Here is a 27,534-nt window from a genome sequence, read left to right as displayed (position 1 = left end):
GACTTCATCAAATTTTATTTTTATCTTCTTTTTTTTCTTTGACAGATGAGGGACGACAAGTCCGAAGGAAGCAGAGGCGGCAACCCCTCTACACCGGAGCCCTTTGCCCCACCGCCCAAACCTCAAAGGAGGAGGGATCATCATCATCATCATCACCACCACCATCATCATCATCCCAGCACCTTTTCACCAACCGAGGACAGTTTCAAAGACACGGCCACTCTCGTTAAAGAGGACAGTGACGTATAACCCCGCCCTCACCGACGGGGAATCACACTTTGCACAGAATTTATTTTTTTATGCAGCCTGTGGGGAATTAAAAAAAACCGAATTGTTATATTCATGAGATATATACAATGTAGTGGTGCCTTGAGATACGAGTGACCTAAATGAGCTGCTGTTCAGCAGAAAGAATTCCTGTATTTCAAAAAAAGGGGCTTCAAGCCGTTAAAGGCCACTCCCACTTGAAGTTTACTGTCAAATTGAACACAAAACTAAAATAATTATACATCCGTGTATGAAAAACAACCACATAACCTTTTGCTATCTTCATGCTAACACAAAATACAAAATGCCATTGCTGTAGTTGATAGCAATGACTCTTAGAACTTCAAATATTCAGTTCATTTCATTGGGAAATCATGATTTGTTCTTGTTTTGTAGTTAAGAGCGTGGTCACGAAATTAATTTATCTTGCATCTAAAGGCACCACTGTACATTTCGATAGAGGAAGAAAAACGTCTATGCCTTGCGAAATTACATATGCCAATTCTCTCGTTTGTGTTTTTTTCTTTATTCTGATGTACAATATGTATATCTTTGCACTGACGCTGCTGATAAAGATGTTGATTAAATATGTTGTATATTTGTAAATCAGAATAAGATTTTGAAATAGCCCGTGTGTGTAGCTCTGCATTTATACACATTGTTCAAGATGAGCTGCATTCTAAAATGTACAGTACCTCCATTGTCTTGGGAGCAAAAAACAAAAAAAAAATCTTTATGATTTCTGCCTTTGCCATAAGATAAATAGATAATCTATATCGACACACCTCAATATTGGTGATTTGGAATGAATTTCTCAAACATGCAGTTTAAACATGTGAGCGAGCTAATGTAAGAGACTGAATCAAAACTTTTTTTTAATTCTTATGTGATCCCTCGTTGTGTGACTTTTAATCTCTGTGATCTTTTTATATTAGCAATGATATTGCAATAACAGACGCAATTGTTTGAAACAATATACTTGAACATGCTTGTGCATGGATGCTAATTTATGTTGATAATTATCTCCTTGAGCCACGCATGCCCTAAGAATGCAGATGAGTCATTTTCTATCCAACGTGAAGGCATTTCACAACTCAAACAATCACAAATAAAACCTGCTTTCCCTGATCATTGACAAAAAGCCTGTCCAGTTAAAATTGCTGCTGCTGAGACCTGACTGAATAAACGTTTGAATTGGGTGACCAGACCCAAGTTCCTCTTCATCACCTCCTCGCCGCTGCAGGTGAAGGTAGAAGCATGCTGATAATCATGTCGGACACGAAGGAAGGCAGGTAGGACAACGGGATCCAGAAAAGTTTGGCGTCCCAGCCGGCGGTGTAGCGCGTGCGGGGGAATCGGGCGGTCAAGGCGTGCTCCATGCCGCTTGTCACCAAGGAGATGCGTGGACTGCACAGGATGTCCATGGAGAAGGCCTGTGCCTTCACATCTGTGAGGTCACAATGTTGGACACATTTTAGTTGACTGAAATCCAGTGTACCACCATAGGACGAAAATTACCTGTCAGTGCTTTATGTGTGTGAGAGAGGTAAATGTGTTTGTTTTTTCATATCGTAGAGCCCACTTTTTACTCACAATCATCAAGGTATGTCTCTCCATAGGAGCTTTTTGTTTCTTGAGGGAGGCGAGTCCAGACCCTTTTGAGGTCAGCTTCTATGAGATCCAGCCGTGTCACATTGGTCTTGAAGAAACCAGGTTCAATGATGCTCACTTTGATACCAAAGTGCTGCATGTCTTGCCTAGCCAAGAGTGACACACTCATTTAACACATATACAATAGGTACTGTTTATATAGGGATATATAAAATATTCTACACAAATCATGTTTCATGCCATTAATTGGTTCAAGCTCCCTCTCCCCGAAAAAAAAATCGTTGCAATCTGTTTTTTAATACAAAAATAGCACTCTTCATGCAAGGCCCCCTGTATACTTGTCACTGATGGATTCACCTATTTCCTATTTGTGGATTATTTTTCCCTATACTTTTTTAAATTTATTTTTTAAAACTCACCATAATTACATTAAATAGGATGTAAATAATTTGACAGTTTTTTTGGGAACATCTTTTGTGTTTCAGTTCAATGGACATTATGCTCCTCCTCCTGGTAATTGTCCCATGGCCACCTGGGGGCAGTATATACAGACCCACACAGAAGAGTGAAGAAGAATTTCACAAGTAACTCAAGCGGCAGTAGTATTAGTCATTTTCCCTCAATAATATTTCCCTGTAAGTTTTGTTAGATTTGTCTAAACATGTTGCTATAATATTTATGTTCAAATATCAGTTGCTTAAAGTGATGTAACACCGGGACACCAATGCTGTTCGTGAGCCCGTCTATATTTTGCATCGTGTGTTAGCATTAAGCTAAACGGATTGTCATAAGGCTATGTGGTTGTGTGAAATCCACAACATTTTGTATAATTAATTCCTTTTTGTCTTGAGTTTAGTTCAGCATTTCCAACAAAAAAGAAGGCGGACTTTGCTGTCACTAACGGTGCTGGTCCGCGTACCTGAGGCCGTCCGAGAAGGCCTCCAACGCCCACTTGGAAAGACAGTAGCCTCCCCCGATGAGCGCCAGTCGGCCCAAAATGCTCGCAACGTTCACCACCCGGCCCCGAGCCTTCTTCAGGAGCGGGAGGAAGTGGAGCGTGACGTCCACCGCGCCCATCAGGTTCACATCCAAAACATTTGTGAAATCCTCCAAGTGCATCCACTCTACCGGGCCTATCGGTGTGGATCGGCCAGCGTTGTTCACCAAACCCCACAGACCTGCAGAGGAAAAAAGCAGGCTCATTAGCGGCAGATGTGAGGTCGAGGTAAGGTTACTCCATTGGGTCGCTTTCTTTATCTATTTATTATTCATTTTATATTTTCCAGATTTTAAATCCCACCTGTAGCACGCCAATAGGGGCCCGAAAGGAATTATGTGGAGTTATGCTGTTATTGTACACAATTGCAATCCTGCCCTCTTGTGGCGGAATGAAATTCAGACCGGTTTATCTATTAACAATATAAAAAGAGAGAAAATAATCGAGAACAGAATAGAGAGCTTGAGAGGGTTTCCGATATTGGCAATGATCGACCCATTAATGGACTGCACACACTGTGACAAACACAATCCACGCGCCGCTTTTTAGCTAGAGCAACATTTGAAATTATACGTGATGACTGTAAAACACAAATTCATATTGTCCACTGTATGTCGGCGGCTTCAATTAGGGGTGCAAAACGGGCCCTCATAGAAAGCTTGAATGTGTCAGCGGCTATGAAGAGTGTGTGGGATACTTATTCTCTCCCTCCACATTGCATTAAAAGCATCTATCCAACTTGTCAGTAGGAGGAAGAGTTGATGAGGAGGAGTAGCCAGGAGGCGGGGTGTCAAACCAGGTTATCTCTCGGCGCCTCACTCGGACTGGCACTCTATCAGCCCGCGGCCCCCTCTGCTCCTCACCCGGCTCACCTCGCTCTCCCACCTCTTTGCTCACAAACTCCCGCGCTCTCCTGATGCTCTCGCCGTCTGTTACGTCCAGGATGAGCGTTCTCAGCCTGGGCGAGGCCGAGCGAGCCAGCTCACCCGAGCCTGTCTCGGTGAGGCACGCCGCTATGACGCGGAAACCTTTGCCATCCAGCCGCCTGGCCAGTAGGTTGCCAAAGCCGCTGTCGCAGCCTGTGATGAGCACGTGCTTGAGGTTAAAGGCGTCCACCTTGAAGGAGTCTCTAATGAACCGGCATGTGGCGGCGAGTGCAGCCACAAGTAGGAAAGAGGTCAAAACCGGATGAGACACCAGAACCTGAAACGTCAGCTTTCATTTTATTCCTATCGGCAACATTTTCAGCCCTTTAAAATTGAATGAGAATCATCAAAATACCTCTAAAATACCCGAGGTCAGTCCTTCAGTCACCTGAGTGGACAAAAACAATTACAAAATTGGTTTTCGAGGTTTCAATGAGCTAAATTGCATTAAAAAAAAGTTCTGAGAAAGGCTCGGTGGTCAAAGGCAGCGGTGCCGAAAGTTTAGGGACTAAATAGGACAGGTGGTTTCAATCAGCGGTCCCCACCCCAACCTTTTTTGCCCCACGGACCGGTTCTAATGTCAGACAATATTTTCAGGGGCCGGCCTTTAAGGCCGGATAAATACAACAAAATCATATGAATTATGACTTGCATGAAAACTGGTATTTTTGTAACATGATAATAAACACGAAGAACATCCGATCTGGCCGCATCACTCTCTTGTCGCTATGGTAATGTTTTACACGTGCCTCGGGGGTTGGGGACCGCTGATTTAAAGCAATCCCTCCATTGAGCAATGTGGGGGAGTGTCAGCTTGACCACCAGTGAATCAACAGTTGTTTGTTTACATTCAACCTGCAGTTGCTGCAACCAACGCGAGTGACATCATGCAGATGTGCTATTTTGTCAATGCAAAATCATGTTCATTCCATTTTTCCAATTTCTCCTTTAAATATGGAAATGGATTTGAATGTTATGTGAAAATAATTACATCTTAATTACAATAAAAATACTATTGATGTGAAATTTTCACATCAATAGCACCTCTGGAAATGTATTTAGTGATTAAAAAAATTGTGACTTATTTCAACCGCTGTATGTACATAATAACAGTTCATTAAAACAGGACCAAACATAAAGGGGAAAAAAATCAGTTACCTCATAATATACTTTCCCATATTTTTTGGTGAATACTGTACACTGAAGAGCTGTAAGGTTATAGTTTAAAAATAAATACACTTACCATGTCTAAAGGGGTTGAAATATTGTCTCCTCATTAGCAACTCTTGAGTGAAGTAAGAGACGAGTGTGGGCTTGTGCAACATGCATTCTTTTGTAACGATAGGATCCCAACCTAAAATGAACTTCACGGCATCACGCCAAGCAGGCAATAAACACGGTTCAATGTCCACTTATAACAAAAACGTTTATTTGTTTTCTTGATATACATTGTGCATGCTCCAGACAATGGATATAAAAAGTTTACAACCCAGTCCAAGGGCCGATTTTTTTTTTTAATTTATTTTTTTAAATGTACATAAAATTGAGACCAAGATGAATTTTTTTCAAAACCTCTTAGGGAAAATGTGTTATGGGCCAATGAAAGCAAGGTTGAAAATTTCATACTGCAATTCTAAAACGACATTTCTGAAACAAATGGTTCACTGTTCAGCACAAAAAAAAAAAAAAAAACACCATAGAGCCTAGAGGCTTCTGCTAAAAAGCACAAAAAAAGTCCGGAAAAAAAACCTGCTGCTGGAACATCTGAAATGTATTTAGGGTAAATTCACTGCAACCGAAGCTGCAGTCAAGATGGAAGGGATTATGAAAAGTTAAAAATAGTAGTCTGTGTGAGAACAAAACCTTCAGGCTTATTTGTGAAAACAAAAAAATAATGTTGAAAAGCCTTTTGGATCATCTGAAATGCATTTAGGACAAATCTGGAAGCTGGAACCGAGGCTGTGGTCAGGATGAAAGGAATTCCCAACAGTTTGATGCCACACTCAGTTTTAGCATGAAACAAAGACTTCTTTGAGAAAGCAAAAATAAGACAAAAAAGCCTACTAGAACATCTATGTATATATATATATACTCAAATATAGTGGCATGTGTGTGCTGACTCCCATTTAACATGAGTTTGAATGCTATAAACGGGTGTGTGCACACTTGTGCAAAGACACGATTCAGTCGGGACAAACTTAGTGGTCAAAAAAGTTTTAAAACGACTTATCTATGCAGCACTGCAAAAAAATATAGACTTGAAATGCTTCGGATATACAATACATTGAGCTGAAATGGTCGCCGGGCACATACGTGGCCCTCCCCTTCGCGAGTCCCAAGTCTCGTCAGGCCAAAGTCCAATAACAACAGTTGAATATTAATCTCGTGCAAAGCAGCCCAAGATCCAGACTCTGGATGAGAGGTCAGCTGTCTGCGCTTACATAAGTGATATTATTGCATTTGCTTTGAATTTAAGGACACAATATTGCGACTAACTGCTACCAGACACGATTATGTCAGCCGTTCATATGCATGGCCGTCAAGATTATTTTCACCGCTGGCTTGAGTTTGACTCATAATATATACGTATAACAATGCTTAAGTATTCAAATAAAAGTGGCAATGCCACATGGAAAGGACTCACATTGTATTCTACAGCACGGACGCTTTAATCCTGGGGCTGTTTTTGAGGAAGATGCTGTCGGTGACGAGGGTGGGCATGTAGGACAGAGGCAGCCAGATGAACTTGGCGTCCCATCCGGGCGAGTAGCGGGTGCGCGGGTGGACGGCGGCCACGGCGTGCTCCATGCAGCCGACCACCTTCATCAGGTTGCTGTCGGTCAGCACTTTGAATTTTTGCGATATCTCTTTAAATGCTGAAGCGGAAAGCAGACACAGAAAAATCGCCCTTGAGTAGTCCGCCAGGAATTTAGCTTTACTGTGTTAATACTGAAACTCTGAATGACATAAATGCACAGAGCAGCGGTAACGGATTTCCAAAATGTAGCTTGAAACAGTCCAGAGAACCGTCTTATGTTTCTACCACAATTGCATAGTTTCAAGGCTAAAAAAACTCACAACACTCCAAAAAGTCTGGCCCGTAGTCATCTTTGACATCCTGAGGCAATCGGTCCCAAAGTTTCGTCAGGTTATTTTCCAGCGCTTCCGTGTTGGTGATGTTTGTCCTGAAGAAGCCGGGCTCGATGCACAAAACCTTGACTCCAAATGGCGCCAAGTTCAAACTGAAGTCGGGATGAAATTGAGATGAAGGCGGCACTCGCAGTGGGAGGGACGAGACGCTTTGCTGCTAAGTTAGCTCTTACCGCAAGCTGTCGTTGAAGGCCTCCACGCCGTATTTGGACACGCAGTACGGGCCGCCGAATGGGCTGAGCCTCCCGAACACGCTGGCCACATTCACCACCCTGCCTCGAGCCTTCTTGATGAGAGGAAGGACGCTCAGGGTCACGTCGATCACGCCCATCAGATTGACGTCCAGCATGCTCCTGAAGTCTTCAATCGTGAGCCAGTCTGAGGGGGCCGACGGCAAACCGACGCCTGCGTTGTTGACCACGGCCCACAGTCCTGAAAACAAATCCCAACTATAGAAACAACTCACAAATTTACATAACTGCAACCAATCAGTATAATGGACATTGAAAACCGCCTGTATCTCCAACAGTGTAAAGCCAAAATCAGCTTTATCACCTTGATAAATGCAACATTGTGTACTGACTTCCCTCTCCATGCGTACCTAATGATGTGGCCTCACGATATCTTACCTTTCTGCCCGACAAGACCGTCAATGAGAGCAGCGGCTTGTGCAACACTGGCAGAGTTAGTGACGTCCACATGAAGAGTAGTCAGTCGGTCAGAGGAGGCCTTCTTTAGCTCATCTTCGCCCTTCTCGGTATAACAGCCGGCGATCACGCAGAAGCCCAGCTTATCCAAATGTGTGGCCAGGAGATGCCCGAAGCCGCTATCGCAGCCGGTGATGTAGACATGTTTGTCTCCCTTGTTTGCCACGCGTTTCAACTCCTTGAACCACCTGTGGACAAACCACAGGGCCAGCACGGCGACGATGTACACAAACATCTCCCTACAGGGTCAAATGAGAATGGAAATAAAAGTAACCACGTGACTCCCAGTACCTTTTATGGTAGGTAAATATTTGAAAGTGTGAAAGAGCACTTTGTCCTTTTTGCTCTTTAACTACATCATCAAACTGCATCAGTTTAATTGCAACTAAGCCAGCAATGCAATTTTTTTTAAACCGCTACGGTGTACATCACAGACATCAAACCCAAGGCCTCCGTGTCATTAAATTTAGTGGAGGTTTTCCAACGACTTCTTTTCAAAAACAACCACAAACATGATGAGAACAAGATGCAGGGGGAATTAATTAACTCCATGGGTCGAGTAGAACTGCATATTAGATAAGGGACATCAAGTGTAACCGCCTCGGGCTTTAGCAGCACGTCAACTCCGAAACAAATCCAGTAAATTTCAGTTGCTGGTAAAATGGACGTCGTGTCTATTATCATTAAAATAAATATCGATCACATTTTTAATCGATAAACAAAATTGTTTCCAGTTTTTCTTATTTACAAGGCATTCCATCCAAACACATCACACTGCTGTACGATACCGTATTCGGAGAGTAACAGCACCCTCGTGTGGCTAAAGTGCTGTATTACAACGTTGAAAGTAAATGTCCGACTTATAAAATTCTACTTCCTATACAAGAGCTTCACGAGTACCATAGTAACGCATACTTCAACAAATGCAGTTTTACCTCCCTAGGAGTCGTCTTACTAGTATGTCAAAGTTGGGTTACTTGTATGCAACAATGGCAGTTGTGGGGGAAAAAAAACGTTTCCAGTATATACAGTCGTTCTAACCTTAAAATTCTAAACTTGGCTGAACTCGGATGGGAGACTGAGTGGTACACAATCTGTTTCGTTGCGGCTGCTGTACCTTGACAAGGTGTTTTCTTTTTCCGCTCTACACGTCTTGCTGCCTGTTTACTCCTTGGTCAGCAGGCGTGGCTGCGCGCGTTGCTTTTTTAATATTCCGGGCTGCAACGTGGATTACAGATTGTGAATCTATCTGATATGCAATGTTTTTTTAATATTCCAATTATTTTATATATATGAAGTGGACGCCGTAACTTCGTGCCCAATAGTGTTTTCTCACAGGAGTTCTCTGTGTGCGCAGGATGCTAGGAACGGAGTGGATTCCATCTCCAGATTTTGCGAGGTTGACTGATACACAGAACTCTTTGGAACTCGCTGTGTTGGTAAGATTTTAACCAGAAACATTACGACAAAACTGTGGCGTCTACACAGACACCCACGATTCAGTTATGGTATTGATTCAAGTCAAGTCATAAGCCTGTCTCCTGCTCAAGTGAAAAATAATTAATCAATAATGGATTGCCGTATTATTAGTTGAGTTGATATTAAGAATTATCTGAAACTAAGGAGCGTGTGACTCATCCGTCAAAGGATCATTTGGAATCCAGTAAACGTGATGACACATGGCCAGCCAATTAGTCATACTTATGACATTAGGGAATAGGAAGTAAACTTCGAAAGCTTGGCCATCTATCAATAATTACTCAGAGCTCAAGTATTATTTGCTCTTTGTAGTTGAGGGGGAAAAAACTTGTCAGACACCTGCTTCCTTTTTCTGTTGGACTTTTGACAAGCAAGGGACTCAAATGTAATAGTGATACACCATAGAAACTTATCTGAAATTTGTTGGGATTCTGTATTTTATGACTGTGTTTTGTGATACCTTTCTGTGAAAAATACTACATATATCAAATGTCCATCCTAAACTAACAGTAGTTATTGATGCAGAATTATGGAAACAATGTACACCAAACACCTGAATAAACTTGTGGAATTTGATCACTTATAGTAACGATGAAGTATTCAAACAGTAGCACCTGGTAACACCACATGAAAAGTCTCCCATTGAATCTTAGAACATAGACACATTAATCTTGGGGCTGAATTTAAGGACCAAGCTGTCGGTGACAAAAGAGGGCATGTAGGACAGAGGCAGCCAGATGAACTTGGCGTCCCATCCGGGCGAGTAACGGGTGCGAGGGTGGACGGCGGTCACGGCGTGCTCCATGCAGTAGATCACCTTCATCAGGTCGTCGTCTGTCAGGAGTTGACATTTGGCCACGAGGGTTTGAAGCGCTGGAATGGAGGGCACACACCAGAGCAGTCACCACTCTGTTTTAACAGTGTAACTTTCGTTTATATTAAAGTCAGTCACGTGTCTCTTTGTAGACTAACTTGATGAGTGAGATTGTCGGGTAGACAAAAACCTGTAGACCCTGTCCTGATGCTAAGATTTGATTAGATTGGTATGGAACTTTAATTCATTCAAACAACGCACTTGATCAGGATGACTGCCTAACTTTCAAAATGGCCGACTTTCTTTAGCCATTTTACACACAAATATTTTGTAAACTGAAATGATACCGGACCTACATATTAATTGCATGCATTTTTACATTGATCAAATTTTTTTGCCCTAAATTGGTTAGTTAAAATGAACTGCATTCAATGGTGTCATTAAAATAATTTTGTTGATAGGTTTATTTTGTAAATAAAAAATTAATGTGTGAATAAGTGAATAAGAAAATACAAATATTTAGCAAACGGACATACCCGCATATAGTATATATATATAATTTCTCTGACAAGACTCAAAGCACTCACCACGCTCCACATAGTTTTCGCCATAGTCATCCTTCACATCCTGAGGCAATCTATCCCAGAGCCTTTTCCCATTTTCTTTAATGATCTGTGGGTCTGTGACGTTTGTCCTGAAGAAGCCGGGTTCGATGCACAAAACCTTGACTCCAAATGGTGCCAAATTCAAACTGAAACAGACATTAAGCAGAGATGATGAGATTAGATGAGATGAGACACTTCAGATGCCGGGTTAGTACTCACCGGAGGCTATCGTTGAAGGCCTCCACGCCGTATTTGGACACGCAGTACGGACCGCCGAAGGGGCAGATCCTACCGAATGCGCTGGCCACATTCACCACCCTGCCGCAAGCCTTCTTGATGAGAGGGAGGACACTAAGGGTCACGTCGATCATGCCCACCAGATTGACATCCAGCATCCTCTTGTAGTCCTCAACCGTTAGCCAGTCTGAGGGGGCCACTGGCACTGAGATTCCCGCATTGTTCACAACAGCCCAAAGCCCTGAAAAAAAAAGTTGTGTTTCTTTGGGAGGCTGGAACAAATCAATGTCAATTTCATTCTTTTCAATGGTGAAAGACGACTTGAAATATTTATAAATTTTAATTTATAAATTACTACTCACAAACACACACCAGGTGCAAATTTACACCACCACAAATAACCGTCTGTAAAACAGACCCAGGTCTGACACTACAGTTGTTTACTTTTCTGCGTTTTGCCTCTCATTCAAGCAGGCTTAATCAGTTCATGCACAGGGCTGGTTAGGTCAGCACCAGTCTGTGTGTTGGTTTGGAATGCCAAGTATTCATAATCCAGGTTAGCACGCCCCAAACAACAAATGATATCACTCTTTTGGGTTTCATTCGTAGTTGGAAATACGCCTCCAATGTGGGAGTGTAGATAGTTGGGTTTCCACACCCAGGCAAATGCTGTCCTCACTTCTTCTAAGACAACCAGAACAGTGCACTTGCGGTGAGTCAATGCTCTGAGAATGAAATGACCTGAATGAATGAGAATATGCACAGATATCTTACCTTTCTGGCCAACAAGAGCATCAATGAGCGCAGTGGCTTGCGCAACACTGGCAGAGTCAGTGACGTCCAAATGAAGAGTGGTCAGTCGGTCAGAGGAGGCTTTCTTCAGCTCATCTTCGCCCTTGTTGGTGTAGCAACCTGCGATCACCCTGAAGCCCCGCTTATCCAAGTGCTTGGCCAGGAGATGCCCAAAGCCAGTATCACAGCCAGTAATGTAGACATGTTTATCCCCCCTGTTTGCCAGATGTTTGGACTCCTTGAACCATCTGTAGACAAACCACAGGGCCAGCAGGGCCACGATGTACAGCAACATGTCGCTCTGTGTAATGAGATATTAACAGATCTGCAATAAATTATCCAATTCGACTTAACCTGTCCCCAAATTATTTATTTACCACAAGTTATCTTTGCTCAACCATGAATGCTGGTGACATTGAGTATAGAGAAGAAAGTAGAAAAAAAATTACATTCCTTCCATTCCCAACACAAGCCATTATTTCAGTATACATACATGCATATTTTTATGACATTTTTGTTTCAAGGTGTGCCGCAAAACGTTTCTAATCAAATATTTGAAATGACATAATAAAAGTTAAACAAACAAAAAAAGAAAAAGAAGGGGGAGCTTGTGAACATTGCAACCACCCCCCTTCCCAATCAACCAAAGCACAACATTTGAGGCACGTTCAAGGACATTAACAGAATAGGATATGTCAACTTGAAATTGAAAAAAAAAATACATTTTGTAAACTAAATTGACATTGTAAACAAGGTTGCAAACAATTTGGACTTTCTAACAGGAGAATCGCATGACATATAAGTCAGCGTTAACCCTTCTGTTTTAAGAGGTGCTGTAATAGTCATAACTAGTTCGCTAATCTAGATCTATTCAATGTGAACTCATGGCCACACGTCTGGTATGTCCCGCTGAGGAAAACTATAAATGTGGCTTATCATTAAAATGAAACAAAAACTAATTCTACAAGTTGATAAAGAAATCACCATAATACAATAAACTTTTGCTTCACTCGTTTATAAATTCAGATATTACGTGCTCAGTCAATAGACCTTAACAGCACCAACTTTGCTTCACTCGTTTACAAATTCAGATATTACGTGCTCAGTCAATAAACCTTAACAGCACCGCGATTAGTAAAAACCGTGAGCACAATTAAAATTCAACTGAACGTAAACATTCCCATTGGGGCTTTTGGAACTCACGTGCAAATTTCCCGTCAGAGGCTCACAAAAAGGTAGAGGCGAGCTCCACTGAATGAAGAAACAGATTAAATGAGTGACATTAGGTGAGGGTAGAAAAGCAAACTTGCTAATGAGCGTTTTCTTCCTACATTTGTGAATTTACATACTGTTTTCCGGGTAAGTCTGCAAAATACAGTGGAAGTGGCGACCCCTACTGGAATTTTTCTGATACTGTAATGAATACAGTAAATAAATGCGCTTAACCCCGCTGCTGTTCTAGCAGTATGCGCGTCTGCCTCACAGTCGAAAGGTTATGTGTTCAGATGGAAAATTGCGTCAGTGTGATTTTTATATATTTTGTGAGCGCAGTGGAATACAAATGAATATTATGCAGGATTGGACCAAAATGAATTAGCTGCCCTCTTGTAGAAATACTATTTATATATAGAAGGCAGAATCAAAATCAATTTTTACAAGTATCCACATTTTAACTGAATATAATTTACAAATGAATAAAATGATGGCTTTGAGAATTTGTACCACATAAATGTAAACGTGTTTCACTAGGCTATTGTCTTTGACTACAATTCCACTTTCCTCTCACATTATCAAGCACATCTCCGTCCTCCTGTGCAGAAATGACACACGGTAGTGCAAGGGAGTACTGTAGTAGAAAAAATATCTGCCTTGTTTGTAGTTGACCGCAAAACCTGTTTCGTTGCAGTAGTACCGGCGCCTTTCCGAAGCCTCCTAGTTTCACTTTGTTGCATGTAGTGTTGTATTTGTTAACCTCTGGCGGTCGGGTGGATGCTTTTAATGCTCTGGGCAGGAAAGCAGATAATTAAATGGGTCCATGCATATTCCAGGGTCTCCCAAACAAAGTAAAGATGCCATAAATAGAGTTTTGGGAAGCCCCAAACCCACCACGAGGGTCCCAAATTTGGAAAAACCGCTATACAAATTCACTGTCACCAAACACCAATGAAACAAGATAATATGATATCAACATTTCTAAGTACGATGACTATGGCAACACCAAAGAACGATCCCTATTGGATCTTAGGGATCTTAGTACACAGATGCTTTTATCTTGGGAATGAATTTGAGGAAGAGGGCATCAGTGACAAAAGAGGGCATGTAGGACAGAGGCAGCCAGATGAGCTTGGCATCCCATCCGGGCGAATAGCGCGTACGAGGATAAACGGCGGCGATGGAGTGCTCCATGCAGCCGACCACCTTCATCAGGTCGCTATCCGATAGGAGTTTAAGTCGTGCATTGACGGCTTGGAGGGCTACAATGGAGAGCACACACAGAGCAGCTACAATTCAGTTGGAATGCTATGACTTTTTTGGGGGGACGGGGGGCAGATCCTACCATGCACACTTACTAAGCACAGTTTCCAAACACCTTAAGCGCAAAGAACTCACCATTGTCCAGATAGTCTGGTCCGTAGTCATCTTTTACATCCCGTGGCAATCTATCCCAGATCTCCTTTACGCTTTTGGCCCAGATCTGCGGGTCGGTGACGTTTGTTTTGAAGCAGCCAGGCTCGATGCACAACACTTTGACTCCAAATGGTGCCAAGTTCACACTAAAGTTCGATGACATGATGAGATTCATATCTCTGCAAGAGGAACAACATGCTAGCTGTTGAATTAGCTCTCACCGTAGGGAATCATTGAAGGCCTCCACACCGTATTTGGACACGCCGTACGGACCGCCGAACAGGCTGATCCTTCCGAACACACTGGACACATTCACCACCCTGCCTCGAGCCTTCTTGATGAGAGGGAGGACACTCAGGGTCACGTCAATTACTCCCACCAGATTGACGGCCAGCAAGCCCTTGTAGTCCTCAACGGTGAGCCAGTCTGTGGGGGCTCCTGGTACAGAGATGCCCGCATTGTTCACAACGGCCCACAGTCCTGAAAACATGTAGAGAGCAGGACATATTCATCTTCGAGTCATTCTCATGTACACCTACCTAGTCTAGTTAGACAGAGAACCGGACACACCTAAAATAAGAATGAATTGATTTTTGATACACTTCTTCCTTCACTCTGCGGGTGTACCTCAGGGTGAGGCCTGCAGTATTTACCTTTCTCCCCTACAAGAGTTTTGATGAGAGCCCTGGCTTGTCCAACACTAACAGAGTCACTGACATCCAAATGAAGAGTCGTCAATCTGTCAGAAGAGGCCTTCTTCAGCTCATTTTCGCCCTTCTCGGTGTAACAGCCAGCGATCACACGGAAGCCCAGCGCATCCAGATGCTTGGCCAGTAGGTGCCCAAAGCCAGTATCGCAGCCGGTGATGTAAACATGTTTATCGCCCTTGTTTGACACACGTTTGGATTCTTTGAACCACCTGTGGGCAAACCACAGGAGCAGCAGGCCCAGGATGTACAGGAACATCTCCCTGGAAGAGCAAATAGTACAAACTGCAGAGTTTAATACCATAGACCACAAAATTCTATCAGCTCTATCATATTGGGTTCCACAGAGTTCAATGCTAGGGCCTCTGTTCTTCACTTTGTATTTGCTACGTCTGAGCTCCAACTTGAAAAAGCATGGGATTTCCTTCCTTCCATTGCTAGGTTGAGGATAGTCAGAATGATGTATCACTCAAGTAGAAAGACATTTTTTTCTTACTTTCTCAGGCGAGTGATTAAAAAATAATAATAATAATACTAGCAACCGTTTCAGGGTGTCCCCCGCGTACTGTCCGAAGACAGCTGGGATAGGCTCAAGCACACCCCACGAGCCTTTTGAGGATAAGAGATCGGAAAATGGATGGATGGTGAAGTGTAATTTGGAATTCCCTCTCTATTCCTGTAGGTGGCCTTAGAATGTCCACCTGGCGTCAGTGACACGATTCTATTCTATATTTGCGGGTCAGGGAGAATTCAGTTTCAGCAATGTGTGCAATCCTATAATAAGGTATTGTGGCTGTTGCCGTCCATCACTGTTAAGGAATTATTCCGCTAGAAGTAGTAGTAGAACATTGTTGATGAATTTCATCTTGCTGTGAGAACCATTGACACTAGTCTCTGTCCTGAACATCTGCTTGTACTTGGAACAAAGAGTGTGTTGTGATGTCTGGGCCCTAATTTCCCTTTGGTTAATTAACAGCCCCCCAAGGGTTTTTATTGCCTCCACTTCCTCATAAAAGTCCCTGAAGGCTCTCAAGTGCCCTCGGCCCCCACTACATATGGGGCCCCCTCCACGGGACATGTTTTTGCAGTTGGTTCTCATAACCTTTGGTCTCCTCCGGCCACACCGGGACAGATGACATGTTACTTTCTTTGTTCGGGATTTGCATGGGAGGCGTACCTCCCCGCCTCTCATTATCATATTGTCTCTATATAATCTCATGAATGTGTTTCTTCGGGGCGGCCTGATAAAAATCGGAGACTCACAGGAGCCCGGATCGATTCCACTCTGACATCGGTAGAATAAAATCTTTTCCCAATCAGCCGTGGTCCCTGAAGTGCTCATTCGTCGGGAAACAGCCACCGATCACCGAGTGTTTTTTGAAGACCAGCGAAGCAGCAAACACCATATACCACATTTTTGGCGTCACGAACAGGATTCGTGTTCTCCAGGGGACCGTCCCGTCCGCTCCCTCCGCGAGCATCCAGCGGCCAGCCGACGACCTGTTGTGAGGTGAGTTGCTTGCACTCAAAGTCGCCGCAGCATGCTCGCTCTTGGAAAGGGGGGGAGGGAGCGTTGTCCCCCGCACGGAGGACAGTTAAACGGATCTGATGGGGCCACGGCGGGCTCCAGGGAAAGTTGTCTCTCCTAGTCAAAAGCCGTCATAATGCGACTATTGAAGGGGGAGTGGCCCCAAATAGAGACAGCGAAAGAAAAGTAAAAATAAAAACAGGAAAATAAATAAAAAACAATAAATAAAAACAGGAAAAATAAATAAAAAACAATAAATAAAAAGGGAACAGTAACAAAACGTTTTGGGAATTGTATGCGTGACATGTCTGGTGTGAATGATAAACGAGAAGAAAATAGTAGGAAGTCCCATAAAACGTGGACGTGGAAATTAGTCGTTTCAGTGGTCCCGCGGAGGATCGAAATTTTAGCTGTGTGATTGTGGCGGAAACACGGGTACGATTGAACTATGCTGCGACAAGAGATGGGTGAACCCACACGGAGATGTCCGGTGGGAGCCTAGTCTCTGCCAAAGTCCAGCGCAAAAGGGAGGTTGCGTCGACCGCGTTTGGCTAATAGGAACGAGCGCAACCTTGGCATCCGTACCGTGAAGTGTGAGAGACGGCCAGCCACGGAATGTGGGCCGAAGAAATAGACGGCCAGCCACGGAATGTGGGCCGAAGAAATAGACGGCCAGCCACGGAATGTGGGCCGAAGAAATAGACGGCCAGCCACAGACATGTGGGCCGAAGAGAATGATGCGCGCGAAGCCACGTCGTTTGGGCACTGATCGAATTAGAGGTGTATGTGAGTTATAAGGCTTGTCAATTTAAATGCTGGTGTAAGAGGCCCCCAGGTAAAACGAAGGACTGGCGGTTTTTGAATATTGATTGAGCTGATACGATCTGCTTGCGGTTCGATTCCTCTATGGGGACGTGTCATAACAGCATACACATCTGTCAAAGTTTGATAAATTTGAGCCTGTACAGACCGCGTTTGGGAAATAGGTGCTGGACGGCTTGTGTGTGTAGAGAAAATCCCTCTGTGTGAAAAAGGGAAAACGTGGCAATGAGGCCTCTGGAATGCAAGGAGTGGTATACCTGGGGAAAAAAAGTATTTTGTGTGCACACTTAAGTTAAATTCTGCAGAAAATAAAGGGGGAAATATAAAGCGCTATTAGAAACGAAACGAAACGAAAGTTAAGTAAGACGTGCGTATTTGTCAGTGCATATCTGCACTGTTAAACAACAAACTGCATAGCCGCAGTTGGCAAACAGCAAAACGTGGAATGGATTCGAATCCTGCTCTGTCTTCCTTGTTTGTGAGTGTCTGTTTTCTTTCTTTGTGAGTCTCTGTCTTCTTTGTTTGTGAGTGTCTGTGCGTGCAGAGACGTGTGGGATCCCTGTGTATGGGTGTATGTGTGTGTGTGTGTGAGGGTACCCATGGGTGTGTGTAAGTGAGCGTGCGTGTGTGCGTGTGTGCGCGTGTGCGCGATCGTGAGTAAGTGTGTGTGCGCTTGAGCGCGAGTGAGTGAGCGTGCTTGTAGAAGAAACGAGTGGAATGGATAGGATAGTGTGTTTCTCGGTGCTCTGGGGCGCGTGCCCGCCTGCGGTGCCCGCTCGGGGAGGGGAATCTGGCTTCGGGGACGGGACGGGGACTGGCCAACCTGTACCTGCCCACCGTGTTTCAAGGCTAGGCACTCCCCGTGTGGGTGACGTGGGGGCGGGGCGTGGGGCCGGAGTTGTGCCCATTTTGGGGCCGACCTTGCTGGTAGCGAGAAAATGTGACAGGATGATGGGGGACGGCATGCTGAAGGAGCAAAAGAATGCATGACCAACTGTGGAGGTCCTGAGGTAACTGGAACCCAGGAGAATGAATGTGCCACAGCTGTCTAACAAGAAACAAGAAGTACGGGAATGCTACCTAACGATACTAATATAGATGTGCATGTATGCATCTCACGAAAGATTGTGGCCCCTCATAAATAATACGAGGGTCAGCTGGCGCCCCCTAGACCCTCTGGGAGCAATGAGAAATTGGAGTTGCAGAAAAGCCCGACTTGTTAATTTAAATTAAAGACAGAATGATAAAATTAAAAACCAATTATTGATATTGCTCTCTGGGGCTCTCCTCAATACTTCTGATTTTCTGTTTACATAAAAAACCTGAGAACAGGGATTGCATAGCGGATTGACTACAGACTGATCATCATAAACTTGTGAACAATTGTTTTTCAAACAAGGTGTCATCTCCAACATAAGTTGAGTGCGGGTACAGAAATAGTGCGGACGGAACGCCTGAAGGCAAGAAAACCGTTAAAATAGCGTCTGGTGGTAAGTAGGAAAGAAAGGAAGGCGAATGCATTGCGCAGAGAGAGAAAAGGGCGAATGCACTGCGCAGAGGGGTAAGTAAAGCGAGAAAACAAGGTCTTAAGAATAAATTGTAAGAATAAGACAATAGTTTGAAATACAAAAAGAAAAAACTAAGTGGATTCAATTTGAGCTATAATAATATTATAATAATAATAATACATTTTATTTGTGGGGGTCTTTCTATGAACTCAAGGACACCTTACAACAAGCAGTCAAAATCACGAATACAATGTTAAGATCAACATCAAATAAAATAAGAAAAATACAACAACAGAAAGAATAATGGCTTTATGGTACGAGTGAATAGGCTTGTCCAAACAGATGTGTTTTGAGGCGGAATTTAAAATGTGTTAATGAGTCTGTATTACGGTCAGCGGGGAGCAGATCGACTGAAGGCTCTGTTTCCCATGGTGACGAGACGAGCAGGGGAGGCAGAGAGAAGGAGAGAGGAGTAGGAACGAAAAGAGCGGACAAGTGTAGGAATGTGGATGAGGTCAGGTAGGTATGGAGGGGCTAGGTTATGGATGGCTTTGAATGTGAGGAGTGAGAAAAGAGCGGAGCCGGTGGATGTTTCTAAGATGATAATATGATGTGGTTGATATGCGAGGGGAAAAGAGAGGGTCAAGTTGACAAGTAGAGGTTCTTCTGTATATTGCATTTAATGGGTAGTTTGACCACTGCCTTTGACATTGGAAAAAGAAAAAATATATATAACCAAAGTAACTCGACAAAGTTATGATAAACAAGGCAGCGAGGATGCCTCCTTCACCGCATGAGGTGACGAGCGCTAAAATTATGACCGCACTACAAGCGCCGAGTGGTCACTTGTACATAGACAAGGCAGAAGAAATTGGAGCGGATGGTCAATCTGCAGGTAGAGAGACCTGAGCTCACCAGACGCATGAAAATGTGTCTCTATTCATCATAATCGCAGACACTGTTGTGAGGGTTAAAGAGATTGAGTGAATTAAAAAAAAAAAAAAAAAAAAAAAAAAAAAAAAAAAAAAAAAGAAATTATAAACGTCTTAACAGAGGGGCACTTTAATCATTGTGTAGGCTCCACAGGCAGGTTTGTAAGCACAAACCTACAGGAAGGGGGATAACACATACTAGCCATTTTACTGGCCCCCACCCGAATCCCTTGTGTGCCGAGCTTCCCCCTGATCAGCCCAGGGTGGTTCATAATCAATTGGTAAAAGTAGAAAAATGTATGCAAATTAAAAACAGGATAATGAAAGCATGAGTGTTTGGGATGCGACCACTTTTGTAACTAAGGAGACTGAATTGACGAGGCAAATATTGCTGGATTTGCCCAAAATTGACTATGACATACAGTTGTGGGCAATAGACTGGCTTAAGAGTAAGTATTTACCCAAAGAGATTATGGACCTATTAGAGGGAATAGCCTCTTGCAAATTGACTAGGTTGAATGATAGACAATCAGACGCGCTGAGTTCCATTTGTCCAACAACATTGGGTCCTTCACAACAATTGGCGTTTGAATTGCTATCTGAGGTACACCCAATGACTTATTTGGTTAATTGTATGGATGCTTGGGTGACTGTCACAGGACAGGACCCCATAGTCATCCAGTGAATCAGGCTTTGTTCAGGCAAGCAGTGCTGGGGGGTTGTCCGTCTGATGTGCAGAAAATGATGACTAACTCTCCCACTCTCCCCACTTCAGATGACGTGAATTGGCGAACTCATTTCCTATATTATGTGCAACAATCTCGAATGAGAGCCGAGGAAGAGACTGAGAAAACATCCAAGCTACAAAACGACTTTTTGAATTCACAAGTACAAGAGGCTAAGAGAGCCTCCAGTAACGCATGCAAAAAAGAGAAACTTGGGAGATCTAATCAAATGTCAATCAGTGTCTCTCAACAGGCTCCACCGCGGCTGATCACACCCACACCGCAGCTCCAAGCCACACCTCAACATTACGGCCTGCCCACAAGGCAGGGCCGAGACGCATGGCTGGGGGGAGGTCTGAGACGGGAAGGTGGGCGTGGACGAGGAAGTCACGGGAGCCAAGCTGGCTGTTTCATTTGTGGTGATGTGAATCATTGGACAAGGAAATGCCCGCGCCGCCGGCACCCACCTGTTCATCAATCAGGCTATGATCAACAAGCTCTGACTCCTCCTCCGCAAAACCAACAACAATGACAGGATACGGCACCCCCACATGGACAATACCCATCTGCTCCATGGGTACCTGAATCCCCAACAATAGGGATCACTGCTGGCCTCACTGAAAGACTGTCATGAACTTGGACATGCTGGACCACACTTGCTCCCAATGCCTGCCTGATGCAAGGCTGACTGTTGCTAAAGTCAGCCGATGACCCACCACTGAACTCTGTCTTCCAACGGTATCGGCTTTGGTCTCCTTAGACTTCCTCCATATGACCTTACCATCCACTGATCGGTCCTTCCCACTGCACAATGCTTTTGACAATCTAGAGATTGAAATTTATCGCATGGCCTGGTTGGGTGAAACACAAGGCAATTTATTTAATGTTCCCTCCTCCTCAATTATTGTAGGTCCTGAAGGGTGTGGCAGCCAGAGTGGACCTGTCAGAGGATCTCATCTCATTGACTGGTATCTAGGCCTGACATGGCCGCGCCGCTCATACTTTTGCCGTCTACTCAAATATCCAAAAATTCTCAGTCGTACACCTTTTTTGTAATCGATTTAGCTAAGGTTTTTTCCATATATCACTTTCAGAATCGTATAGGGAATTTTCTCATTCTCTCACCTTGGAGTTAAATTTTACCACACTCGGTTGCCCCACGTATTCGATTTTGTCTTTTGGAATTTTTATTCAAGTGCTTAAACACCTAATCTACTCTTTCCGACCTACGGATGGCGTGGTACATATTCGGCATGGTAATGTTCTTATCGATGCATCATCTAAGATTTGCTGTTTGGATGCCACGTGGTGGCTCCTTTGACGTTTGGCTTTTTGCGGTTTCAAACTATCGCATGTGAAAATTACAATGCGCACTGCCTTTATATTTTTGGGGAGACTGAACACATCAGAAGGTACAGCGATGCCGGTTTCTTTTGTGCAGCCTGGTCTAGCTGATTACTTAGATGTTTCTGAAAAAGAAGGTTCTGTTTCTGTAGTTCTTTTTCAGAAAAGAGAGGGGAACATGAACAACAGGGAAGTAAAAGACTAATTTTGATGAATTTTGACATACGTCAGCATGCAATTGGACCCAATTGAACAAAAACATTCAGCATGCATCAGATATGCGGCAGCATGAGGCAAATGGTTAAAATAAAATTTTTTAAAAAACTGCCACAGGAACATCGATTCAACATAGTGAAGGAAAAAACAAAGAAACAAAAACTTAGAGAGGCTCTGCTAAAACCAAAAGAGGTAGTTATTAAATGCAGGACACATATTAGAAGGATTTTTCCCACATAAAAGCAGGAAATGACAAAGCAGACTAGATGACTAAAGAGACTGCAGAAGACGACTTGATCTTTAGTGACGGAAGTGGAATCAAAAATGGGAAATTGTATGTTTTCCAAACTAACAACCTTATTTCAGACCAAGAGAGGGTATCCCGGAGGAGAAGAACTAACCGGGTGGCCAGGGATGAGACTGGTTTGTATCGGCATGAAATTGATGGACGTCCAGTCCTGTCGGCTACTAAATTGAAGACTCCAATTCGGGAGGCATGGGTTTTTTTTTTTTTTTTTTCATCTGCAATTCAAGGTAAGCTCGAACCAACGTATCAGAAGCTTATATCAAAAACTCAGATGGTGATGACCTGAGTTCGTAACGATCAAAGCCGAAGTGGTGCCACAACCGGCCTCGGCCCAACTTGCTGAACTGGTGGGGTTAACAGAAGCATGCCTGCTCGCAGAAGGGAAAAGAGTGACAGTCTACACAGATTCGGCATATGCGCATAGCGTGTGCCACCTGTTCGGTGCTGTGTGGAGGAATCGGGGGTTCAAGAAGACTGACGGTTCCCCCATCCAGCATCATACGCAGATAATGAAGCTGCTGGTGGCCATGATGAAACCTAGAGAAATAGCCATTGCAAAATGTGCTGCCCACAAGTCCGATGCATCCAGAGTCACGCAGGGAAATAGAGTGGCGGACGAAGCAGCCAGGGCTGTCACGAAAGGCAGCCAGAAAGGGAAAGCTTTGTTGGTTACGCATGAGGTCGATCTCGAAGACAGGGTCACACTCAGAGATGTAATCTTAATGCAGGCAGCCGTTAACCCGATGGACAAACACCTTTGGGAGCAAAGGGGGGCGAGTCAAGACCCTACGGGACTGTGGAGAAATCACGAAGGGCTGGTAGTGGCGCCGCCGGATTTGCTGGGACTATTAATCCAAGAGACACATGGGTTGGCCCATGTGTCAAGGGGGGAGGTAAAGAGAAAAATAACCGCAGAATATGGGTTTTGGGCGCCATATTTGCTCGAACAAATCGACCAGGTAATTGGAAAATGTGCAATCTGTTTGAAAAACAATGTGAGAAGAGGGGTAGCCACCCCCACGGGTTATATCCCGACTCCTAATGGCCCCATGAGAGAACTGTGGTGGATAACGTGTCTGCTGTATCTGTTCCTGAGGACATCGGGGGCGGCACAGTCGACGATCGAGGAAGCCAACAGTTCGACAATGTCAATCTCGACAACGCGCCCTCCCCAGATACAGGTGGCTCTCCCCAACACAGCGACACCGAGCCAACTACCACCGGAGATGGTGTCCCCAAGGGACACGGTCACCCAACAGGACCCAGTGACGGACGCCCAGTCCGCCACAGAGTCCGGTCGCAGCGTTACATCGAGCAATGTTGAGGGAGTGTTGGGAAGTGCTGTCATACTGCCATGTAGTTGCGCAAGGGCAGGAAGGTCCCTGTGCAGACACACAGCCAAATGGGAAGACAACACCGGTAACACCCTTGCCCTGGCCCAGCGAACATATGGGGACAATGTACTGTTACTAAATACATATAGGCGATTTGAGGTGTTAGGAGATTGCGCTCTATTTCTGACAAAATTGGCATGAGTGATTTCGGAAACTATACGTGTACCTGTTTCAAAATGGGAGTGGGAAAGGCAGAACGCATGGGCGACCAAACTACGGTAGACAGTGTTACTTTCGTGACATTGACGGAGAAAAAAGAAATTGATGACGAACAACCAGACAGCCCAGTCACTGAATATGTTAAGACGGAGAAGGCAGACACAATCAAAATTGACAGTGTATCCATGACAACGAGTGGCGACAACATTGAAACGCAGCTGGCCGCGTCGGGGACGCGCAAGGCAACGGCGGAGGCGGTAAAGCCGACGCCTGACGTTCCAGGACCTGTCCACGAAGCGTTTGCGGACTCGGACTGGTCCCCGGCGGAGGTGCGAACCAATTTGCATGCTATGGCAAGACGGGAAGCTGTTTGGAAGGCTTATGGGTTCGATGCTTTGGCATTACCGGAGGTGGATGAATGAGCAGGAAGAAACATGTGGTATCAACTGATGGTGCATTCGATCAAGGCGTACCATTGGAGAATTAGCTTGGGAGAAAAATGGGGCCTTGGGATCTTTCCCTGGTATGGAGTGACATTTTTGGCCGATCACATTGATAATATTACGTATACCCTCCAGGGATTTGCGAATGAGACGATCAAGGGTTTCCGACAGTTATCACTTACCCAGAAGAGCCATCGGTTGACCCTGCTTAAACATGACATGGCTTTGGATTATATCTTGGCGAGGCAAGGGGGGTTGTGCATAGCCCTAAACTTGACGGATGACGCCTGTTACACTTTGATCCCTGATAACACCGACAACATTACCAGTATCATCGACGCGCTTAAAGTCATTCGAGATTCTTTTGGGCCGTCTGAGGGAGCTGGTTGGTCAGCAACCAGCTGGATACAGGATAGACTGGGACCTATAGGGACGATAGTGGCGCAGGCGTTGGGGGCGCTCGGGATATCACTATGTGTGGTGCTTTGTTTTTGCACTGTGATAATGACTGGCGCAAAGGCCATGATATTACGGTGGATAGGCGTGGTAGTGCCAAGGGACCAGACCCAGATGCCGCTGCTCCCGATCGACCGTAAGACTGAGCCGACTTACTCTGGTGAAATGATAGTGACTGACAGGTACTCGGATTGAACATAATAAAATGATAAGGGGAGTGCATGTGAGAGGAGAATTGATATCAGAAAAATACAAAAAATAGAGCTATACACGAAAATGAAAACCCAAAGTTAGGGGATGAAGGAGTGGGAACATCGGCGTAGCGCCACTTCCTTGGGTTTTTATTTTCTTGTTTGTGTGATGTGTTGCATGATCCTACTGGAATGTGATCCACCATATGTCGTTGTCCGGCCCGCGACCAGTTTACCATCGTTATTGTGTCAAAAGTTGCATGTGTTTTGCGTTGAGTGCCATTGTCATCACGCGATACTGGCAGGAGTTCTTATTCGTTCCAGAACCTCTGGATGCTGACCGGGGCTGTGCAAGGGACTCTATGGACAGTGACCTGGACATAAGGACTTTGTATGGACAGCAGGCCCTGGGCAGTGATACCCAGCACGTTCCATCGCTGAAGATTCGGGGAATGGACTCTGCCTCGGCACGCACTTACACATGAAGAAGGGGGGCGTCATTTCGGGGGCTTGTTTTGATAGCATGTTTTGATATCTCATTACTATATACCTCATTGTTTATTCCAGCATTTTTACCTCATTTTGTTACCTGCTGGCCGGCTGATCATGTAACGGTACAATTTCACTGTTTGGTGAGCTCATACTGTTTTGTGGATTGTAATGTGCCAGGGCTCCTTACACCTGGTTGACACCGGGTGAAGGGAACCACTGGGAATGGTAGAAAGGGCCTTCCTCTTTTTCCTTGTCATTAGACTGGCGAGGTTTTTTCTTGAGGAGGGGCCGGCAGCTTTTTGGGGCTTCTAACGGGCCACACCAAATTCATTACTTTGCAATTTGTCACCGTTGTAAGGGTATTACCTAAGGGGGGTGGTATCGTCGTTTGAATTATGCGGACTTCAATTTTCTCTGCTTGTGGTACCTGAGAGGCCTCAGATTGTTGTCAGGGAGCAATTGGCTAACTAAATAGTTTGAGCTTTCCTAGTTAAAATAACCTTAAGTAGCATGCCTTGAGCGTGGTTTAGGCTGAAGATTTTAGGCCAAATTGTAGACGTGAACATATATAAAATTTGATTGGGGAAAGATGGTTGGACCTTTACCGATGTTATCTTTTGTTAGACCGTTTCCGGGACTACTACTTTGTCCCGGAAGGGGGGAATGAAGTGTAATTTGGAATTCCCTCTCTATTCCTGTAGGTGGCCTTAGAATGTCCACCTGGCGTCAGTGACACGATTCTATTCTATATTTGCGGGTCAGGGAGAATTCAGTTTCAGCAATGTGTGCAATCCTATAATAAGGTATTGTGGCTGTTGCCGTCCATCACTGTTAAGGAATTATTCCGCTAGAAGTAGTAGTAGAACATTGTTGATGAATTTCATCTTGCTGTGAGAACCATTGACACTAGTCTCTGTCCTGAACATCTGCTTGTACTTGGAACAAAGAGTGTGTTGTGATGTCTGGGCCCTAATTTCCCTTTGGTTAATTAACAGCCCCCCAAGGGTTTTTATTGCCTCCACTTCCTCATAAAAGTCCCTGAAGGCTCTCAAGTGCCCTCGGCCCCCACTACATATGGGGCCCCCTCCACGGGACATGTTTTTGCAGTTGGTTCTCATAACCTTTGGTCTCCTCCGGCCACACCGGGACAGATGACATGTTACTTTCTTTGTTCGGGATTTGCATGGGAGGCGTACCTCCCCGCCTCTCATTATCATATTGTCTCTATATAATCTCATGAATGTGTTTCTTCGGGGCGGCCTGATAAAAATCGGAGACTCACAGGAGCCCGGATCGATTCCACTCTGACATCGGTAGAATAAAATCTTTTCCCAATCAGCCGTGGTCCCTGAAGTGCTCATTCGTCGGGAAACAGCCACCGATCACCGAGTGTTTTTTGAAGACCAGCGAAGCAGCAAACACCATATACCACAATGGAAAATAATAATAATAATAATTCAGTTCCTGATTAACAGGGTTGTACGGCATCTAACAGTTCAAGCTGTGATGGTTGCATCCTTCATTTCCCATAAATGTGTGACATAACGAACATAGTACGTGGCCAAAAATAAAACAGGTTTGACAAGTAGCTCATCAACAGTGCAATACGAATGCTTCACTCTTATACGAATGCAGACGTTTCTAACATTCAACAACATCGAGGCTAAATGCATCGAGTAAGGTTTAAAAAAAATTACCGTACTTACTTTCCTCGTAAATTTACTGCCAGCCAAACAAAATAGTTGAGAGTCTCTTCTTTGAACACCAATATTAATGGGCTCGGTTGATGAAGTTTGCTCCTCTCTTTCAACGCCCACTTTTGTAAGCATCAAATTTTCCGGGTAAGTCTCCACAAGAGGTGAAAGCGGCGCTGCCTGCGGGGATTGTTCAGTTCTCACACTATAACAGTAAAGCGTGAACAGGAAATGGATTCTCATACCGGATTGCACCTCTGCACGTCTGCCTCAGTTCGAAAGGTTCTATATTCGAATAAAAAATTCAATACTATTTAAAAACTCATACTATATTTCCATATTCTCGATCTCTCCCTCCCTCTCTCTCTCTCTCTCTCTCTCTGTCTCTCTCTCTCACACGCAC

At 44.3% G+C, this 27,534-nt stretch overlaps 4 protein-coding genes across 12 annotated transcripts in view; 1 reads left to right on the top strand and 3 right to left on the bottom strand.

Moving 5' to 3' along the window:
• lrp2a (low density lipoprotein receptor-related protein 2a) overlaps positions 1 to 1,408 on the top strand; it is a 46,614-nt gene extending 45,206 nt beyond the window's left edge. For all 4 annotated transcript variants that reach the window (XM_052083115.1, XM_052083117.1, XM_052083116.1 and 1 more), the window contains one exon: positions 46 to 1,408. In XM_052083115.1, coding sequence (XP_051939075.1) covers positions 46 to 249 — 204 coding nt within the window. In that variant the 3' untranslated portion in view covers positions 250 to 1,408. The remainder of the gene's footprint in view (positions 1 to 45) is intronic.
• On the bottom strand, positions 1,244 to 5,125 carry rdh1 (retinol dehydrogenase 1). The gene is made up of 6 exons (XM_052083118.1): positions 5,045 to 5,125; positions 4,157 to 4,189; positions 3,748 to 4,078; positions 2,798 to 3,056; positions 1,861 to 2,024; positions 1,244 to 1,714 (listed from the first exon to the last, which is right to left on the bottom strand). Exons 1-6 carry the CDS (start codon positions 5,045 to 5,047, stop codon positions 1,491 to 1,493), a joined length of 1,014 nt encoding a protein of 337 aa, XP_051939078.1. The 5' UTR covers positions 5,048 to 5,125; the 3' UTR covers positions 1,244 to 1,490.
• An 83-nt stretch (positions 5,126 to 5,208) lies between these two features.
• Positions 5,209 to 8,823, bottom strand: LOC127612170 (retinol dehydrogenase 7-like). 2 transcript variants are annotated; one of them, XM_052083119.1, is made up of 5 exons: positions 8,776 to 8,823; positions 7,581 to 7,897; positions 7,125 to 7,383; positions 6,880 to 7,043; positions 5,209 to 6,677 (listed from the first exon to the last, which is right to left on the bottom strand). In XM_052083119.1, the coding sequence occupies exons 2-5, from the start codon at positions 7,891 to 7,893 to the stop codon at positions 6,454 to 6,456; spliced, it is 960 nt and encodes a 319-aa protein (XP_051939079.1). In that variant the 5' UTR covers positions 7,894 to 7,897; positions 8,776 to 8,823; the 3' UTR covers positions 5,209 to 6,453. The 2 variants fall into 2 exon arrangements, with proteins under 2 accessions (XP_051939079.1, XP_051939080.1); XM_052083120.1 differs by having other exon boundaries at positions 8,594 to 8,812.
• LOC127612171 (retinol dehydrogenase 7-like) lies at positions 8,822 to 27,324 on the bottom strand. Of its 5 annotated transcripts, none has more exons than XR_007965617.1 (6): positions 27,144 to 27,314; positions 14,867 to 15,183; positions 14,435 to 14,693; positions 10,539 to 10,702; positions 8,995 to 10,010; positions 8,822 to 8,876 (listed from the first exon to the last, which is right to left on the bottom strand). XR_007965617.1 is itself a non-coding variant. In XM_052083122.1 (5 exons), exons 2-5 carry the CDS (start codon positions 15,177 to 15,179, stop codon positions 9,787 to 9,789), a joined length of 960 nt encoding a protein of 319 aa, XP_051939082.1. In that variant the 5' UTR covers positions 15,180 to 15,183; positions 27,144 to 27,314; the 3' UTR covers positions 8,822 to 9,786. The 5 variants fall into 5 exon arrangements, 2 of the variants coding, with proteins under 2 accessions (XP_051939082.1, XP_051939081.1); XR_007965616.1 differs by lacking the exons at positions 14,435 to 14,693; positions 14,867 to 15,183; positions 27,144 to 27,314 and adding exons at positions 10,776 to 11,034; positions 11,568 to 11,886; positions 12,789 to 13,826; XR_007965618.1 differs by lacking the exons at positions 8,822 to 8,876; positions 8,995 to 10,010; positions 10,539 to 10,702 and adding exons at positions 11,935 to 12,635; positions 12,701 to 14,059; positions 14,196 to 14,359 and having other exon boundaries at positions 27,144 to 27,324.
• Positions 27,325 to 27,534: the final 210 nt, after the last annotated feature.

Source organism: Hippocampus zosterae, chromosome 12 (genome assembly GCF_025434085.1).
Source record: "Hippocampus zosterae strain Florida chromosome 12, ASM2543408v3, whole genome shotgun sequence".
NCBI lineage: Eukaryota > Metazoa > Chordata > Actinopteri > Syngnathiformes > Syngnathidae > Hippocampus > Hippocampus zosterae.
Note: the sequence above shows the minus strand (reverse complement) of the source record. Positions and strands in the feature narration are given on the sequence as shown.